Source organism: Gorilla gorilla, chromosome 16 (genome assembly GCF_029281585.2).
Source record: "Gorilla gorilla gorilla isolate KB3781 chromosome 16, NHGRI_mGorGor1-v2.1_pri, whole genome shotgun sequence".
In the NCBI taxonomy this organism is placed as follows: Eukaryota; Metazoa; Chordata; class Mammalia; order Primates; family Hominidae; genus Gorilla; species Gorilla gorilla.
In genome coordinates, this window is record NC_073240.2 from 97,491,748 (window position 1) to 97,509,749 (window position 18,002).

At 42.7% G+C, this 18,002-nt stretch overlaps 1 protein-coding gene across 20 annotated transcripts in view; it reads right to left on the reverse strand.

The window, feature by feature from the left end:
- The window catches only part of LOC109023491 (uncharacterized), a 190,718-nt gene that overhangs the window by 132,713 nt on the left and 40,003 nt on the right, over window positions 1-18,002 (reverse strand). For 4 of the 20 annotated variants that reach the window (XR_008671607.2, XR_008671604.2, XR_010131087.1 and 1 more), the window contains exons 3-5: window positions 16,885-16,967; window positions 16,163-16,296; window positions 13,680-13,837 (exon numbers count right to left, since the gene is read on the reverse strand). The exons of 3 other annotated variants lie outside the window; for them this stretch is intronic. Coding sequence is in view for 2 of the 17 variants with exons in the window: in XM_063698860.1 (XP_063554930.1) it covers window positions 16,246-16,296; window positions 16,885-16,967 (134 nt within the window). In the remaining 15 variants the exon portion in view is untranslated. Of the gene's footprint in view, window positions 1-2,959; window positions 6,660-6,768; window positions 6,920-7,765; window positions 7,882-13,679; window positions 13,838-16,133; window positions 16,297-16,884; window positions 16,968-18,002 lie in introns of those variants that run through there. 13 more of the 20 variants (XR_008671610.2, XR_008671606.2, XR_008671605.2 and 10 more) reach the window with 10 other exon arrangements.

Sequence of the window (18,002 nt, forward strand, 5' to 3'; positions counted from 1 at the left end):
TAAAGATGCAGTGTATGCTTTCTGAGGCTTGAGTTAAGCAACTCCTAACTGTGGATTAACCTTCACGCAAATGTCTACTGCAGGGGAAGAAAACGAATCCCCTAGGTTGGGGGAGAGCATGATGCTGATATTCAAGAGGCCTCCAGCCACTGGGGCAGCTCTGGGATGGATGTAGTGACAAAGTGCAAGTGCCAGCACTCAGGATCACTGAAGACACCAGGGTACTTTGGAAAAGTGTCCTATAGTGATTTTAGGCCCAAAGAGACTCCACTTGACTACAGTGTACCCTTCATCTCCCCCAGTGACTTGTGGAAGACCAACTCACTCTCGGCTGTAGGGTGGCTGAAGCTCTTCCTACACAATGGTTATACAGTCTTTTTTTAATTATTATTGTATTGCACCCTTGCGCCCACCCCCCGGCAAAAAATAAGTCTTGCCAAAACGTTGGCAAGAAAATATTCTTCAGCTTCCTACATGAACCAGCTGACACAGAGCCAATGAATCCACTTGCAGTTGGTGCATTATCAAAGCTATTTGTGTTCTTCCTATGCAATATTTTAATATATGTTTTGTTTTCATCCATGAGGATCTCAAAATTAGAGAAAAAAAAAGGGTGTCCTACATGAGAAGATAGAAAAAAAAATAGAAAAGAAGAAATAGAAGAAAAAATGAAAAACAAAAATCTATCTTGCTCTAAAGCATTTTATGGTGGGTAACTTACCAAGATGTTAATTACTGTTTCAATTCTACATTCCAATTGCCCCCTGTTCATCCATAACCCAGTTTGTTTCACCCCTCAAACCCTTCCTAGGTTTGTGTTGTCTAAAATCCATCCTTCTCTTCTTTAATATGAATCCAATTTGAGTTTCTAGAAAATATAAGGAAATCATTTTTATGGCAAAGGATCTCAATAATTTTTAATGCTGAGTTTGATGTGCACTTTTAGATGTCTTACATTTTGAAACTAATATGTGAGATAGTTGTTTGTCACATATAAAATGTGCTTGCCTTTCCTTCAGTTACTTAGCTCCTTCTTGATTAAATAAAACATTTTGGGGAAAGTTTGTTACTATTTTCTGGAAAGTAATTCTATTGACACATAATTTCCAAAAATACTGCAAAGTGAGTTACCAAGAAATATTTCATGAAAATTTGCTTTATGCCTTCTTTTCTAAAAATCAAAAGTTTTTATCAATCTTTATTTGGGGGGCTGACTTTCTCTTTAATTTGTACAACATTGAACTGCCTTCTAAACTATAAACCTGCAACAAAATTAAGTGTAAATTTTCACTGCTCTCAGAAACTTTTGAATGTCTAGCCATATTGCCATATTTGAAATATGCTATTTTCAATTTTCAAATGATATTGAGCTTGGGTAGGGCCTCTCCATTTACTTACATAACCTGTCATATTTTTAAGTACACTTTTTCTAGAATAACAATGCCTCCTATTTACAAGGTGCTTTATAATGTTTAAAGTTTTTTCAGATAGACTGCCTTATGTAAATAATTCTATGAGATAAATGAGCCAGATAACCTTATTATTACCACAAAGTTAGTGGGGGAGAAATTATGACTCAGAGAGGTTATGCAACTTGCCCAGAGTCACAGGTTAGTAAGTGCCAAGTTGATCCTTGTCCCCAGGTCTTTAACTCCAAAACGTGAGCTCTTTCTGGTACGCAATGCTGCCTCTTCACCAGGTATACATTCCAGAAGCAGCAGCTAACCAAAATCTCACAGCTCTTAACATAAACAAGATCTGTGATCTTTATTTATACATGGGCAAGATTAACAAATGAGTTTAAAGACACATATGTGCACACACACACAAGCCCTTCTTGATAAAAACACCCAGGAAAAAAGGTAACGAAATTCACACTGCTGCTGGGCATGGTGGTTCACCCCTGTAATCCCAGTACTTTGGGAGGCCAAGGCGGGTGGATCATGAGGTCAGGAGTTCGAGACCAGCCTGGCCAAGGTGGTAAAACCCTGTCTCTACCAAAAAATACAAAAATTAGCTGGGCATGGTGGCACATGCCTGTAATCCCACCTACTCGAGAGGCTGAGGCAGGAGAATTGCTTGAACCTGGAAGGTGGAGGTTATAGTGAGCCAAGATCGTGCCATTGCACTCCAGCCTGGGGGGTGACAGAGCGAGACTCTGTCTCAAATAAACAAACAAACAAACAAAAAACTGAAATTCACACTGCATTATTACCTACCAAACAAAATTTAAGTAATCTACGTTAGATTATAAACATATGCTTAGACTGGGTACATACCAGGCACAAAATTGAAGCAATTATCTACATAATTGAAATTTGAGGGATGGGGGATTACCACTCTTCTCACAGTCCATTAATTGGTTTTGTATGTCCAGAGATTTGGTTGAGCCTTTTCACTAAACATCTCTTCAGGCCTTTGCACTGCTATTCCCTCAGCCCACCCTTACACCATGTCACGTATGTCCATCTGAGTAACTCAATCCTGACCACCAATCTAGATTCAGCTCAAAGATCACTTCTCCCTGGAGACAGTCCCTGACTTCTATCAATCCCTTTATCCCTGTTCCAAATACCTCTTTGCTTTGCTCTCCACTAAGGAGCCTCCTTCATCCCAGTTTTGAAGCCAGTGAAGACAGGATTTGGATCTAGAATTCAGCAGATATAAACATTTTAAACGGTGTGCTAGACCTGTCTGCCAAGGTACCTCCCATGCTCAAGACCCTCTGTGTACCAGAGAGCCACGTTCAGAGCCCCGGGATTAGCAAAGCAGCTCTAGGCTATTCTTTGCAAAGTAATGGCCACCATTTCAGTCAGCAGTGGGCATCTAACCCACGGTTTGCCCATTGTTGGAGTAGCCTTGAGATGACAACTTCACCAATAAAACACCTAGAGCAGAAACCACTGAAGTACACAGAATCATGTTGGCCATGAATTTTTTTTTTTTTTTTTTTTTTTTTGAGACGGAGTTTCGCTCTTGTCCCCCAGGCTGGAGTGCAATGGCGCTATCTGGGCTCACTGCAACCTCCACCTCCTGGGTTCAAGCAATTCTCCTGCCTCACCTGCCCCAGCCTCCCAAGTAGCTGGGATTATAGGCATGTGCCACCACACCCGGCTAATTTCTAATTTTGTATTTTTAGTAGAGACGGGTTTTCTCCATGTTGGTCAGGCTGGTCTCACAATCCCCAGGTAATCCGCCCACCTCGGCCTCCCAAATTGCTGGGATTACAGGTATGAGCCACCACACTCAGCCCAGCCATGATTTTTATGCAAAATGATTGCTGCCTGAACTTGAGAAAGAAATGACTCCAGAAATGATCCCAAAACACTCTATAGATACTTCCAAATCTCAGGTGTAGCATTACCTAAACATAGGAGAAATAAGGGCATATGTCACTATTTCTTTCATTTATTCATGTTTTCATTGATTCAATAATTCATTCAACAAATGCTTATTGAGCCTTCAGGAGATAATCATAAAAATGACATCATTCTGGCCCTCATGGAACTTACAGTTTAATGGGAGAGATAAATATTATATAATTGCGCCAATGAATAGAAAATTGCATACAATAATAAATACACAAAGTAAAAGTAAGAATAAAGTGGAACTTACAGTGAAGCCTTCATATAAACAAGTGCTTCAGCATAGAAGGTCTTACAATAGAAGCCTGAAGAATGAGGTTATAGATAAAAGTATCAGGAAAAATGAAAACATTTCCAAAAACATGTGGAAAGGTCCAGGGGTAGGAAACAGCTTGGAAGTTAAAGAAATAATAAACAGGCCAGCATGCTTGGACCACTAGGACCTGGAGATAAAGCAGAACGTGATGAGACATAGGTGAGCAGAGCCACATCACAGAGGGCCTTGTAGACCACACGCTTAGGTAGGAATTTTGGATGCCACCTTAAGTCTAGTGTAAAGCAATTGAGGGGTTCTAAGCAGGAAAGGCCGATGATAAGACCCACAGCAGCTTAGAGGGTGATAGTGTTGTCTCATTTTGAATAAGAAACCTCAATTTGTTAGGAAAGAAAAACACAACTGTTATATTTTTCCAACACCAACTAACCAACCATGCTCTAGGAAAACACTTCACCTTCACTGGGGGAAAGCAAACCCCTCTTCACCCCATGTCTTATGTGAGCCCAACACCAGGCCTGCCAGCATTGAATGGAGAAGATCTGACACCAGGTATGATATCAAAGAGCTTTTTTTTTTTTTTTGAGACAGAGGCTCACTCTGTCACCCAGGCTGGAGTGCAGTGGTCACTGCAGCCTTTACCCCCTGGGCTCAACTGATCCTCTCACCTCAGCTTCCCGAGTAGCTGGGACCACAGGTGCACGCCACCATGCCCAGCTAATTTTTGTATTTTTTGTAGAGAGGGGGTTTCGCCGTGTCACCCAGGCTGGTCTCAAACTCCTGAGCTCAAGCCATCCTCCCACCTAGGCCTCCAAAAGTGCTGAGATTACAGGCATTAGCCACCACGTCCGGCCTTCAAAGAGCTTTTGAATCAGTTCTGAGAAACATTGACTGCTCTCGTGATAGCAAGCCCTCTGCTAAAATGCGATAGCACAACTAGAAGATGCTTTACGGGGTCTGCATGAAAAATAGTCAGAGATTGGTTCAAAGAACCCATAAAGTAGTCATGCTCAGCGTCTTGAGATGCTGACCTTGACTTCATGACACACTCCTGAGTCACTTTCCTAGACCCACTGATATGGTTAGGACCCACCCACGCCGAACCACAGCTCCCTGTTAGAGCACGTTGCTGTCATCGCTCATTAATGGTCTTATCTCCTGCACTCAGCAGTGAGCTCCACAGAACAGGAACAGCATGCATCTTATTCACCTAATGCCTAATGCCTGGTACAGTGCAGGGCACTTTTAGGTGCTTAGTCATATTGGTGTGTTTCATTTGTGTTATGGTATGCAGCTACGTGTTGTAATTGTTGATTTGATTTTCTATCTCCTCCTGTGAGTTCTTCGCGAGTATAATCCATGCCTCCATCTTTGCATCTCCACTTTATCAAAGAGGCTGGCTCATAGTCGGCACTTGATTGGGATTGATTAATTGATTAGTTAATTAACATATGGATAAAGCAATTAGGTATAAAGGACCTTCCTAAATGCAACCAGCTCTACTTCTCTTTTAGTCAATCACAAGATGCATAAAACCACATTGTCTGAGAATCTTGCATATCATCAATATTCATCGGTGAGAGATGCTTTCTTAACGCTGGTGTTTTATGCATTTCTACATGTTATTATACACCCCAGAAAAGAGTGCATGTAAAACTGCTGAAGCCTGAATAAAGCCTCTAACTGAGTTAACAATATTGAATCAATTTCCTAATGTTTAGAATGTGCTGTGGTTATGTGATATGCCGTCTTTGGGGAAAGCCACGTGAAGGGTACAGGGGATCTCTCCGAATTATTTTTACAACTTCAGTGAGTCCTATATTATTTCAAAATAAAATGTGATAATTTTTAAACACTTTCTGATTTTTATGTTTATACTTTTACATATATTTGCATATATTTCTATAATATCTAAAATGTAGTTGAAATGTCACAAATAATAATTAAATGATGTTATCATATATTACACTAGCATACAGGAAAGAAAATGCCCTAATTTGGGGCACTATTCTTTTTGTCTGGCTAGGTTGGCATTTAAAATATGCTAGGAGAGGAAGGAGATGCATTACTTTTGCCTGATTCAAGCATATTTTCGAAATGATGTTTTCATAAACAAAGTGCCAACAGCTATGATCTTATCTTCTCTCTTCTTTTTATCCTAATTCAGGTCAATAACAAGTATTTCTGCTGTCTTCTGCAGATTCTAGGTTTTGGAAGAGAGGATGCAATTATGAGCAATGGGGAACTGTTAGTGAAAAATTCACCAAGAAGTCAGAGAGTGCCTTTAAACTTCTTTCTACCCAGTGTTGTCCTATTAAGAAAATAATGTCAGTTTCAGAGAGTGATGTTTTAAATAAGTAAGGCTAGCGTTTACAGTAGCACTGGAGTTTTAAATTACATGTTCAAGATCCCACTGTTGCTTACATGGGTAACAATGTAGGTGATCACATCTAAACTCTGAAACATGGTAGGCAATTCTTCTACTACCTGAGAGATCTGAAAGCCACCAACAAAAAAATCCATACGGCAGATTAAGGTAAAATTTCAATATGTCTTAAACTGCTTAAACATGTAAGTTCAACCCCCCCACCCAAAAAACACTCTTTTAGCATAAAGAGCTGCAGTTTCCAATCCTATTCAATTAATTAGTTTCCTGTAGTCAACCAAATGAAAATTCTGAAATAGCCTGTAGATGTCATAAACCTAAAGTCAAATTCAAAGATGAATGACATTCTCCCATACGCTTCCTTCTTTTTCTGGAAACTGCAAACTCATTAGTAGGTACATCTAAGAAGTATACCTGCCCAGAAGTCCCTGTAGTTTTGTGATAACCTATGTAAAATAAGTTCGGCTCAAGGTATGGCATGGTAGCTTCATCCTACAGACCCACCGGTTTATCCGGGAGAGATTCTGAAGGACAAAGTAAAATAACCAGGTGCAGGAAAAGACTGCCTCTCTGCTTGCTAAAGCTCATTAGAGAAGGGCATCCATCTTCAGTCCTTCAGGATAATATCCATGAGCTGTAAAAATAGAGTTTTACTTAGTAAAGGAAGGGGAGAATAAATGCAAGAATGTTCTTAGGATCTGGCATATCGAAACATGAATCAAAGAAGAAGAAACTATAATTACCTCTCGTTCTATCGAACAGAGAAATTTCTTCCACAAGATCTTTTGTGTGGCAAGGATAAAACTTCATTCCAAAGAAAATCCAGTTAAAATATCCCAAAAGAAATAAAATACAAGATCCTGCAGCTCTTTAATGCTTGCTACTGGCCAAATCCTGCAATTAGAATCAGTCACTTTAAGTGCTGAAGTCGTACAACGCTAATAGATCACTTTCTAAAGTGAGCAGTTTTTTAAAGTTGTATTTAATTTTCCATCATTACAGTACTGAATGCCAGTTGTGTCTGTCCATTCTGATATAGGTTCTTAAATCTCCGAAGGGTACAGACTACTGCTTGCCTAGGTATTGGTTAATTCTGGCTTTAATTCTCAGAGACCTGAATTAGAGCTGTAAAATGGAATGTATTTCAACTTTTTCCCTAAATGTGTTTATTTTTATTTTCAAACCAAATGATTAGGGCTCCTTTTTATTTCATAATTATTTTATTTCAAAAAATAGAAATTGAGGTGAGGTGTGTATGTCTGAATGTGTGTGTGCACATGCACATGTGTGTGTGGTTTTCTTTAAGAAAATGAAATGAACCAGAAAATCAGCCCTTAGCAGTAACCTAAGAAATAAAACAAAATCATTTACAACACATGGGATTGTTGCAGGATATGTCAAGATTAGATGGTTTTAAGGGAGCTATCCTGAATGTGGAAGCAATTATAATGAAATTCATGACTCATTAGCAAACATTCCATATTGTGTTTCTCATTTCTGGGTCAATGTTACTAGGAAATATAGACTTAAGATTTAGATGTTTCATTGACTTCAATGCCAGATTATAGATAGTTGGGTTGTACAATGACATAAAGCAAAGACTCCAGGATTTTGAAGTTCTTCACTTCTCAGATATAGGCAATTTGGTCTTAAGATACCTATGAGCAAAGTAACTTCAAAAATGTATTGGTAAGAATTAAGTTGGTGATAGAAGGATTGTCTGTAAATGTAAAGAATTACCTGGTGCAAATGCATACGGGTGGATGTCAGTGGGGATTTTGCCTGCACACTGCTTGGTATGCAAAATGGCTGGTGAACTCAAGTACCCAACACTGTACGTAATGGGAACCAGATGTCTAACAGAGAGAGAAAAATATTTTATAGCAATAAATGTGACATTGACTCTTAAAGGGTTTGCTGTTTTTAAACAACTTCCCAGTCTTACTTTCCCTCATATTTAAATGTAGTTTAAAGTAGATTATATAAGGAAATTATTTTCATATTTTAAAAGAAAAAGTATTTAACTTGCCACTAACTTATAAAATGCAGACATAAGGAGAAATGATCTGAATAAGATAATTTTGGAATTCACTCATTTACCAAAGCACTATGCTCAGCAATGTAAAAACTAAAAAAAAATATTAAGGCAAATAAAGCATAATTCCTCCTGCCCTTAAGGAACTCAAAACATACTAGATGTGATAAGATGCACACAGCTGGATGGGGACATGGCACAAGCAAGCCCTAGGAAAGACGCCCAGAGTGCTCCGAGAATTCCAAGAAGGAAAAGAAAAGGCGATGCGATGGCCAGCAGGTTCCATGAAGGAGGGTCCCGCTGGTCCATCCTGTATCCTGTTCAACATCTCCCCCATCCACCTCCTCCTCTTCACAGCACTAGGCCACCTTGGTGAAGGCCCTCCTGCTCTCTGGCCAATGCAGGGGTCTCCAGTAGCTCGGCAGCTTTGCTCTCTCAGTGTCCCCACACTCACACTCCGTGCAACCCTGACTTTGCTGCCAGGGTAGTTGTTCAGAAGCACTAATCCAGCTGGGAAGTGGGGTGCCCCGATGATTAGATTGCAAGCTCTGTAATGAAGCTTGGGGTTCACTTCCTACTTTGATGTTTATTGGTTGTGACCTTGGAGAAGTCACTTAACCTATCTCCCTCGATCTGCTTTTTCGCCTCTGTAATAGCACATGTATTACATGCTTGGAGTTAGGATTTCATGAGCTGCTGCACACCATGTGCTTTCCACAGCATCAGCATGGAGTCGGGGCACTGTTGGAAACTCTTTTAGCTGTTATCTGATCAGTCATCCAATCCAGTTTGTTTGTTTGTTTGAGACAGAGTCTCACTCTGTTGCCCAGGTTGGAGTGCAGTGGCGCGATCTCGGCTCACTGCAACTTCTGCCTCCCAGATTCAAGCAATTCTTCTGCCTCAGCCTCCCTCGCAGCCAGAACTACAGGTGCCCGCTACCATGCTCAGATAATGTTTGTATTTTTAGTAGAGAAGGGGTTTCGCCATGTTGGCCAGGCTGGTCTCGAACTCCTGACCTCAAGTGATCCAGCAAACTTAGCCTCCCAAAGTGCTAGGATTACAGGCATGAGCCACCACACCAGGCCAAATCTAGTTTTTACAGAGCAAAATCCAAAGCCTCTATTTTGGTATGTGAGACTGCTCATGAGCTGGCACTTGCATACTTCTCCAATTCTTCCTCTTGATCCCTTCCGTTAAATACTCAACTTTCTTGCTATCCTTGTCAGCTTGTCTTTGTCCAAGCAGGCCTTCTGTGCCCAAGCCCCATGCCGCTGCACATGCTGTCGCCCCTACCTTAGGTGCTCCACCTCCCTTCTACCACTCTATGTTGCAAATTTCTGCTTACCCTGCAGGTCTCCCCTCTAGCAGATCTTTCTGATCTTCCCTGATATCCTGTGAAAGAACAAGAGCCTCCTTCCACTAGGCCATGTTCTTAAACTCACAGGGCCCACACAAACAGCATAAATAAATGAAGCAGTACAGGATAAAACTGTAAGGAGTAGTGGGGACTATAGTTAAAAAGGAGAACTCATTTCTTTCTTTCTTTCTTTTTTTTTGAGATGGAGTCTCATTCTGTCACCCAGGCTGGAGTGCAGTGGCGCAATCTTGGCTCACTGCAACCACTTCCTCTTCTGCTTCCCAGGTTCAAGGGATTCTCCTGCCTCAGCCTCCTGAGTAGCTGGGATTGTAGGCGCCTGCCACCACACCTGACTGATTTTTGTATTTCAAGTAGAGACAGGGTTTCACTATTTTGGCCAGGCTGGTTTCGAACTCCTAACCTCAAGTGATCCGCCCACCTTGGCCTCCCAAAGTGTTGGGATTACAGGCATGAACCTGTAATGGGATTACAGACATGAACCATGCCCAGCAGGAGAACTCATTTCATTCTCTGGCTAAAAGATCAGCCATCCCTCACTGTTACCATGGTGGAATAGGGGCTAATTATTGTCAATTCTTTCATTTTTTTCAAGGTAAGACAGAAATCTGTATTTTTATCTAAAATCTCCAGTGTTCATTGTTGGTAACTAAAAAGAAAAATCAAATACTATGACTTTAGAACAACTAAAACCCCCTGGGGACCAAGTGGCTAACTGCATGCAGACCTTGGCTCATGGAATGCCTTATTCTGGGATTTCCTTGCAGGTGCACACCACCAATCTGGCAAATTTAACTTTACCCTCTAATTGTTTGCACATCTACTTCCCCAACAAACTATGCTCTTGAGGATAAGCATCATGTAGGGTTACCTTTGTCTTCCCAAGTTGCCTAGCACAGTGGGTGGCTCAAAGAAGCGTCTCACTAAATTTCGTATTGATATTTTCCAGAGCCTTGAAGCCAGGGAAGGGTCTGCCGATGGCAGGTCATTCCAGGCACTTTAAAAGATAAAGATATTCCAAATGTCCCTGTTTCTAGAAAGGAAAGATTTTACAGATACTGTAAGCCTTAGTCTACATTTGACTTCCTCAGGACCATCTGGAACTCTTCCTATGATGGCTGCAAAGTCCACTCCATCATTGGCAACGCTCCAGCCAGCTCTCAAAATATAAACCTAATCCATAAATCTAGGCTATATATAAACTTAATCTATACCTGACATGTAAGTGAATACCTAAATGAATTAATTAACTTTACCCAAAGAGTCTCAACTCAAATGTCAGATGTGACGTTTTAATTTTGTCGGAAAGTGAACATAGACCACATCCTGGACCCAGAAAGAAACATGTTTTCTCTAAATCTGAGGCCAAGAAGACAATGGATAAGGCTAGGGTGGTGGGTAACACTGAAGATTCAGAGACAGCCATCCTACTGTATGTTTTTTGTTTGTTTGTTTGTTTTGTTTTTGAGACACAGTCTTGTTCTGTCACTCAATCTGGAGTGCAGTGGTGTGAACTTGGCTCACTGCAACCTCCGCCTCCCGAGTTCCAGCGATTCTCCTGCCTCAGCCTCCTGAGTAGCTGGGATTACAGGCGCCAGTCACCACGCCCAGCTAATTTTTGTATTTTTAGTAGAGATGGGGTTTCACCATCTTGGCCAGGCTGGATTCAAACTGCTGACCTTGTGATCTGCCTGCCTCGGCCTCCCAAAGTGCTGGGATTACAGGCATGAGCCACCAAGCCTGGCCCCTAGTGTATGTTTTTTAAAAAATTTTATGTCCATAATCTTTGATCCAATAATGCAACTTCTTGGCATTTTTCTCAAAGAATAATCATGTGCAAATATTTTACTGTAAGGATGTTCACAGCCATTCTGTTTATAATGTTGAAAATAGAGGCCGGGTATGGTGTCTCATGCTCGTAATCCCAGCAATTTGGGAGGCTGAGGCGGTCAGATCACCCGAGGGTAGGAGTTCGAGACCAGCCTGACCAACGTGGTGAAACCTCATGTCTACTAAAAATACAAAACAGGCAGGAGAATTGCTTGAACCCAGGAGGCAGAGGTTGCAGTGAGCTGAGATTGCACCATTGCACTCCAGCCTAGGCAACAAGAGCAAAACTCCATGAAAGAAGAAGAAGAAGAAGAAGAAGAAGAAGAAGAAGAAGAAGAAGAAGAAGAAGAGGAAGAGGAAGAGGAAGAGGAAGAAGAGGAAGAGGAAGAAGAGGAAGAGGAAGAAGAGGAAGAGGAAGAAGAGGAAGAAGAAGAAGAGGAAGAGGAAGAAGAAGAAGAGGAAGAGGAAGAAGAAGGAGGAGGAGGCAGGAGAGGATGCGGAAAATAGAAGGGTTGTTACAGGAGCAGTAACAGAATACTGGTTTCATGATTACAAATAATGAGAGGTGAAATCTACTGACCCCTCACTTATATGACAGAAAATGTGCTGTGAACTTTAAGAATCATTACATCATTTAACCTTATTGTTGTGCCTATCTTACAGAGGAGGGAACTGAGGCATAGGGTGTTTAAATAATTTGCCCAAATCACATAGCCAACAATGTCAGGGCAGGGCATTGGAACTCAGTACTCTTTAACACCAGAGCTCAAGCTTCTCCCGCAAATTGCACTTCTCCCATCAATATTGAGACATCCACAATAGTCACTGTGCAGCCATGAAAATTATAATCTAGGAGGACATATGATGACTCAGAAAAAAACGATGATGTATTTTTCAGTGACCAAAGCCTGTGCCTGTCATTCTGCACAGGCATTGTTAGATGAAAATATCAGAATCCCATAGACACTGCTCCATTAAAAACGAATATTAGGTAAGGATGCAAGGCGATTCCACAAAATTCCCTGCAGGGATCAGTGCCAGGATACAAGGAGTCTCTGCCCCTAGAACTCCGCCATCTCTTCCTCTGCTTCTCACTGTCTCCTCTACTCACCTTCTCCACTAAAGCTTTAGCTTTCGAGGTACAAATTCTAATCCCATGTTGATACGGCTTGGCTGTGTCCCAAACCAAATCTCACCTTGAATTGTAATAATCCCCATGTGTCAAGGGAGGGGCCAGGTGGAGACAATTGAATCATAGGGGTGGTCTCCCCCATACTGTTCTCCTGATAGTGAATAAGTCTCGTGAGTTCTGATGGTTTTATAAAGGGGACTTCCCCTGCACAAACTCTCTTGCCTGCTGCCATGTAAGACATGCCTTTGCTTCCCCTTTACCTTCTGCCATAATTGAGGCCTCCCCAGCCATATGGAACTGTGAGTCCATTAAACCTCTTTCCTTGACAGATTATGCAGTCTCAGGTATGTCTTTATTAGCAGCATGAGAATAGACTAATACATATGCCAATGTGTTATTATAGCACCAGTCCTGCATACAATCTGATTTAATCCCAGGGAAAGAGCAGGGACTAGCCCAGCTGGGCCAGATGTCCACACCTGTTCCAATCAGCTGGGGCCAGGGAATAGAATTCTGTAGAACTGGTTCAGTAAAATAGGAAGTAGCTCAGACGAAAGCACTGACCATCTAAGTGGTGATGCTACTTTTTTGGATATAAAAACCATAATTAGAAAGAAAAAAGATGAGAAAGGCCCACATCAAGTTGTTAACAATGTTTCTGTCTACAGTATTTGTTTTCTTATTTTTGCTTGTCTCTGTGTTCTAAATTTTCTAAAGTGGACATATATCACTTTATACTAAGAGGATAAAAGAGACCCAACCTACATGGGGATTAAAAATGAATATCCCCTGGCCAGGCACAGTGGCTCATGCCTGTAATCCCAGCATGTTGGGAGGCCAAGGCAGGCATCCGCTTGAGGCCAGGAGTTTGAGACCAGCTTGGCCAACATGACTGAAAATGTTTATATTTTTAGTAGAAAAAATACAAAATTTTTAGAATTTAGTAGAATAATACAAGAATTTTTTGTAGAAAAATTTAGTAGAAAAATACAAAATGTTTCCACTAAAAATACAAAAATTAGCTCAGTGTCATGGCACAAGCCTATAATCCCAGCTACTCAGGAGGCTGAGGCACAAGAATCACTTGAACCCAGGAGGCAGAGGTTGCAATAAGACGAGATTGGACCACTGCACTCCAACTGGGGCAACAGAGCAAGACTCCATCTCAAAACAAAACAAAACAGAAACAAAGAATGTCCCAAGTGGGTGCTATTAGGAGACTAAACGCCCAAATCAAGATTAAAAGTAATTTCAGCGATGATGGAGTATAGTAAATGCTTACCAAAGAAAGGTTAGCAGCTGAACCGCAAACCCCACCTGACAGCCCTTGGATTGGAGCAAGCTTCATCATGAAGATCTCAAAGCTGTATCTGGTGGAGATGCCGGGCATTGTGGCACCAGGGCCCACTGTCCCATGACACTGTGCTGGACAACTGGCTCCTGGGATAAGACAAGTCAGAGCAGAGAAGGGCGTGAGTCACGTGGAATATAAGATAGGATTTGAGGAGGCAAGAGACAGTGGCCATAAAGAAGGAAAACAAGATGAATATGTATATTTCAAGCAGTTGACCGAGGAATGAGACAAGGGCAGAGAGAAGTTCACTGGTCTGAAAACTGGCAATGGAGTAGCAAGTATGTAGGGAAGGAGAAGGGGAGGTGAATCTTTTTTTTTTTTTTTTAATTTATTGCTCTGTCACCAGGCTGGAGTGCAGTGGCGTGGTCTCAGCTCACTGCAACCTCTGCCTCCTGGGTTCAGGCGATTCTCCTGCCTCAGCCTCCCGAGGAGCTGGGATTACAGGTGCCCATGACAACACCCAAATAATTTTTTGTATTTTTAGTAGCAACGGGATTTCACCATGTTAGCCAGGATGGTCTCGAATCTCCCGACCTTGTGATTCGCCCGACTCGGCCTCCCAAAGTACTGGGGTTACAGGCGTAAGCCACCACCGCACCTGGCCCGAATCCGAAAGGATAAAGTCACAGCAGAAGAACAAAAAAGGCAAGGTTTTTGGACCATTGCAGAATGATGTAATTGAAATAAAGGACAATTGGTCATACCAAGGCGGGGCAGAGGAGGATAAATAAATCATTGAGCACAGACATAGGAGTTTGAATAAGGCGAGTAAGCACCCCCACTCCAGAGTGAGGGAACCTCGGCCACTGCTGTCCTATTTGCCTTCAATGCTCTCCAAATGATCAGTGGCCACAGGCCTTCCAAAGTACACTCTGCCTGTGACCTACACGAATGCGAGTGTTCATCTTGTATCCCACTTGGTACCCATTCTTCTATCACCTCACTCACTTGGTGAATGGGTATTTATTTTATTACTTTTCACAGAATACTTAATTGACTTTGATAGCTTCAACGAGATTGGAGATTGGAAACTCCTGGAGATGAGAGGCTGGGAGTAGCTGACACCATGATTGGACACTTCAGCAGTTTTAAAACATGTTCATGAGTTCTTTAACACTCCTCACATCCAGAGGAGGTATCTAAATGCCCTGCCCTTGAATCTGAGCTGACCTTAGTGATTGGTGGACAATAGAAAAGGTCACTTGGTAGGTCAAAAAAGATAATTTGGGCCGGGTGCAGTGTCTCACACCTGTAATGACAGCACTTTGGGAGGCCGAGGCGGGCAGATCACTTGAGGTCAGGAGTTCGAGACCAGCCTGGGCAACATGTTGAAACCACTTCTCTACTAAAAGTACAAAAATTAGCCAGGCATGGTGGTGGGCGCCTGTAATCCCAGCTACTCTGGAGGCTGAGGCAAGAGAATCGCTTGAACCCGGGAGGTGGAGGTTGCAGTGAGCTGAGATCACGCCACTGCACTCCAGCCTGGGCAACAGAGTGAGACTCCATCTCAAGAAAAAAAATAAAATAAAATAAAGAATCATTCAGCCTCAACCTTACTCTCTTGGGACACTCATCTTTGGAATCCTGAGTGGCCACGTGAGAAGTGCAAGGATGAGATGCCGTGAGGAAGTTCAGATTACATGGAGTGACCCCATGCAGGGGTTCCAGTTGACAGCCCCAGCTGAGGTCGCAGCCATGGCCAACATCAACCAGTAGACATGAGAGTGAGGCAGCCTCAGTGATGACTCCAGCCTCGGCCACCGCCAAACCTCATCTTTATCCTCAAGAAAGACTGTGTGGGAACCACTCAGCTGATCCCAGTCAACACTCAAAACAATGACAGATCATCATAACTTGATTTTTGTGATTTTAAGTTAATAAATTTCAGGGTGATTTGTCATGCAGAAATAGATAACTGGATTAGATATAGTTGGTTCTCAATACATTTCTATTAAATTTCATCCAATAGCAGAAAAGAGACGGCAACATTGTCTCTTGATCTTTTTCTCCCTTTTTTGTCTAACTCCTTGCTATTTTGCTCCTTGGTCAGTCTCTCCTTATATCCTCTCTCTCTCTCTCTCTCTCTCTCTCTCACTCACTCACTTTTTCTCTCTCTCTCTCTCTGAGCAAATTCAGAATTCTCCCCTTCTTTTGCGGCCATGGAAGCTGGAGAAAACAGAACTTCCATCCAGATAGCCAGGGCTCTCTCTCTATCTATAAAAGGCCTCTGTTTTCTCTCTTTTGGCATAAAGAAACTCAACTCCTTTGTTTTTAACTGCTCCCATTTCTCTGTTCTGTACTGACTTTATTCCTCCTTCCTGAATGATCTTTGAGTCTTCTGTGTACTTTTTAGGTTGTAAAACAAAGAACAAGACACCCTACCCCAGCGATGATCTTGGCTATAACATTACCCTCATCTGGAAAGCGCTGTTATTTTTGGCCACCTTCGGATCTTCGTGTAGCTGTTCCACCCCTCTGCTGCAGGAGCTCCGGCTCACTTCCCCAGGCAGTCCAGGGGGTCTGCAGACAGCAGCTGCATGAGGAGCTTGAGTGGGAAGACAGCAAGCCGGGTGGTCAGAAGAATCTCTGTGAGGATGCGGCTTCAAATGAAGCAGTGTGGGCGAGAATGCATGAACCCTGTGGCCTGGAGGCTGCCTGGCTCGCCTTACCCAGAGAAGGAGTGACTCAGAGAATGGTCGCTGAGCAGCTGATCAAGTATGGAGGCTGAGGGAGACCCAGAAACTGGACCGGAAATCTTCCCCCACCCCCAATGTGAAAGGACGTCTGTTCCATCTGCGTTGCCCCTCAGAGGTGGCCTGACCACTGCCTGAGAGTGTCACCCTGGGGCAAGCCTAGGTGGGCACGTGTCAACCGCTTCACACCCTTGCTCAAACACACAGCATCGTGCATGAGCATAGAGCTGCTTGACAGAAAGAGGAAGAAGCCAGCCCCCAGGAATGGCAAACACGTTGCGAAAAGACCGCTTGCAGGGTTGGCCGGGTGCACTGGCAGCAGCCAGGCAATATCATCTCAGGTCAAGGAGAAAGCCCCATGGCCAAAAATAGCCGCCCTGCCCAGTTGCCACAGTGTCTAAAATTATACCATTGGAGATTTATTCCTTTGCGCACCTCACCTTTGCTGGGGGCGGGTCCGGGGAGGACCCACGAAATGTCTTCACATTAAGGTGCAAAAGGCCTGGCAGCTCCACAGAGTTATCTGGGGGCGGGAAAGGAGGGAGGTGTTGAAAGGGCAGGAACTAGGAGAGGAAGTGCTGGGAAGGGACAGCGCTGGGCAGTTTCTCCTATTTCAGAGTTTTACCCTGAAGGAGCCTAGCTGGCAGCTACATCATAAAACTGAGGCCTAAGCAATTTGCCAGTAAATTTGAACCATGCATGTAAACAATTCTAATAATTTATTCCTTGAAATGTTTCCTATAATATATTATTATGCAGAGCTGCACATGCTCTATTTCAAATTGCCTAAACGAAAAAAAAAAAACAAAAAATGTACATTAAGGGAAAATTAAAAAGAATAACAAGAGGCAACATGAGGAAACAGTGTATGCATATGCCAGTCAGGCTGGAACACAGAGGCAAGCTGAAGGCAGTCAGGCAGCCCATTGCAACCAAAGGCTTGGTTTCTGGGGCAAGATTCCCTGGGAAATTCAGGCAAGGACTGTCTTTATACGTAGAAGTTTGGATAACTTGACCCCAGAAGATTAAGCAGTAAACAAAATAAAAGCAGACAATCACTATTCGAAAGCCACATCCAGTCCACTGCATCAATACACAAGAGCTCCACTGTAAAAGTTCCTAAGACGTAGATAAGAATTTCAGAAAGGTATGTCCACCCTGCTTAAGCCACCTCTGGGACAGAAAGCTAAGTCCCATGGATGCCCTGTGGGCTTTAGGCAGGGGCAGGGATAAAATAGGGAATGGAAGGAAGCAGAACATGAGGAAGGGAGCGAGGAAAAAATGAAAGAGCAGAGCCTGACACTGGGAACAGCTGGTTCCCTCAAGAATAACCACACCTCTACACCATTTGGCAGTTTAAAAAGAACTTCCACGTTAACTTTGCCTTCAAACCTCCAACTCCCGTGAAGGAAGAAAGTTTACTCTCATTTTTATAAAGGAGGGTTCTGTGGATGAGAGCAATTAGGTAACTTGCCCAAGGACACACAGCTGGTAAGCTGGGGACCATGGTCAGGTCTTGAAACCCAGTCTAACTAACTACAGCCCCTGCTTTGTTTAT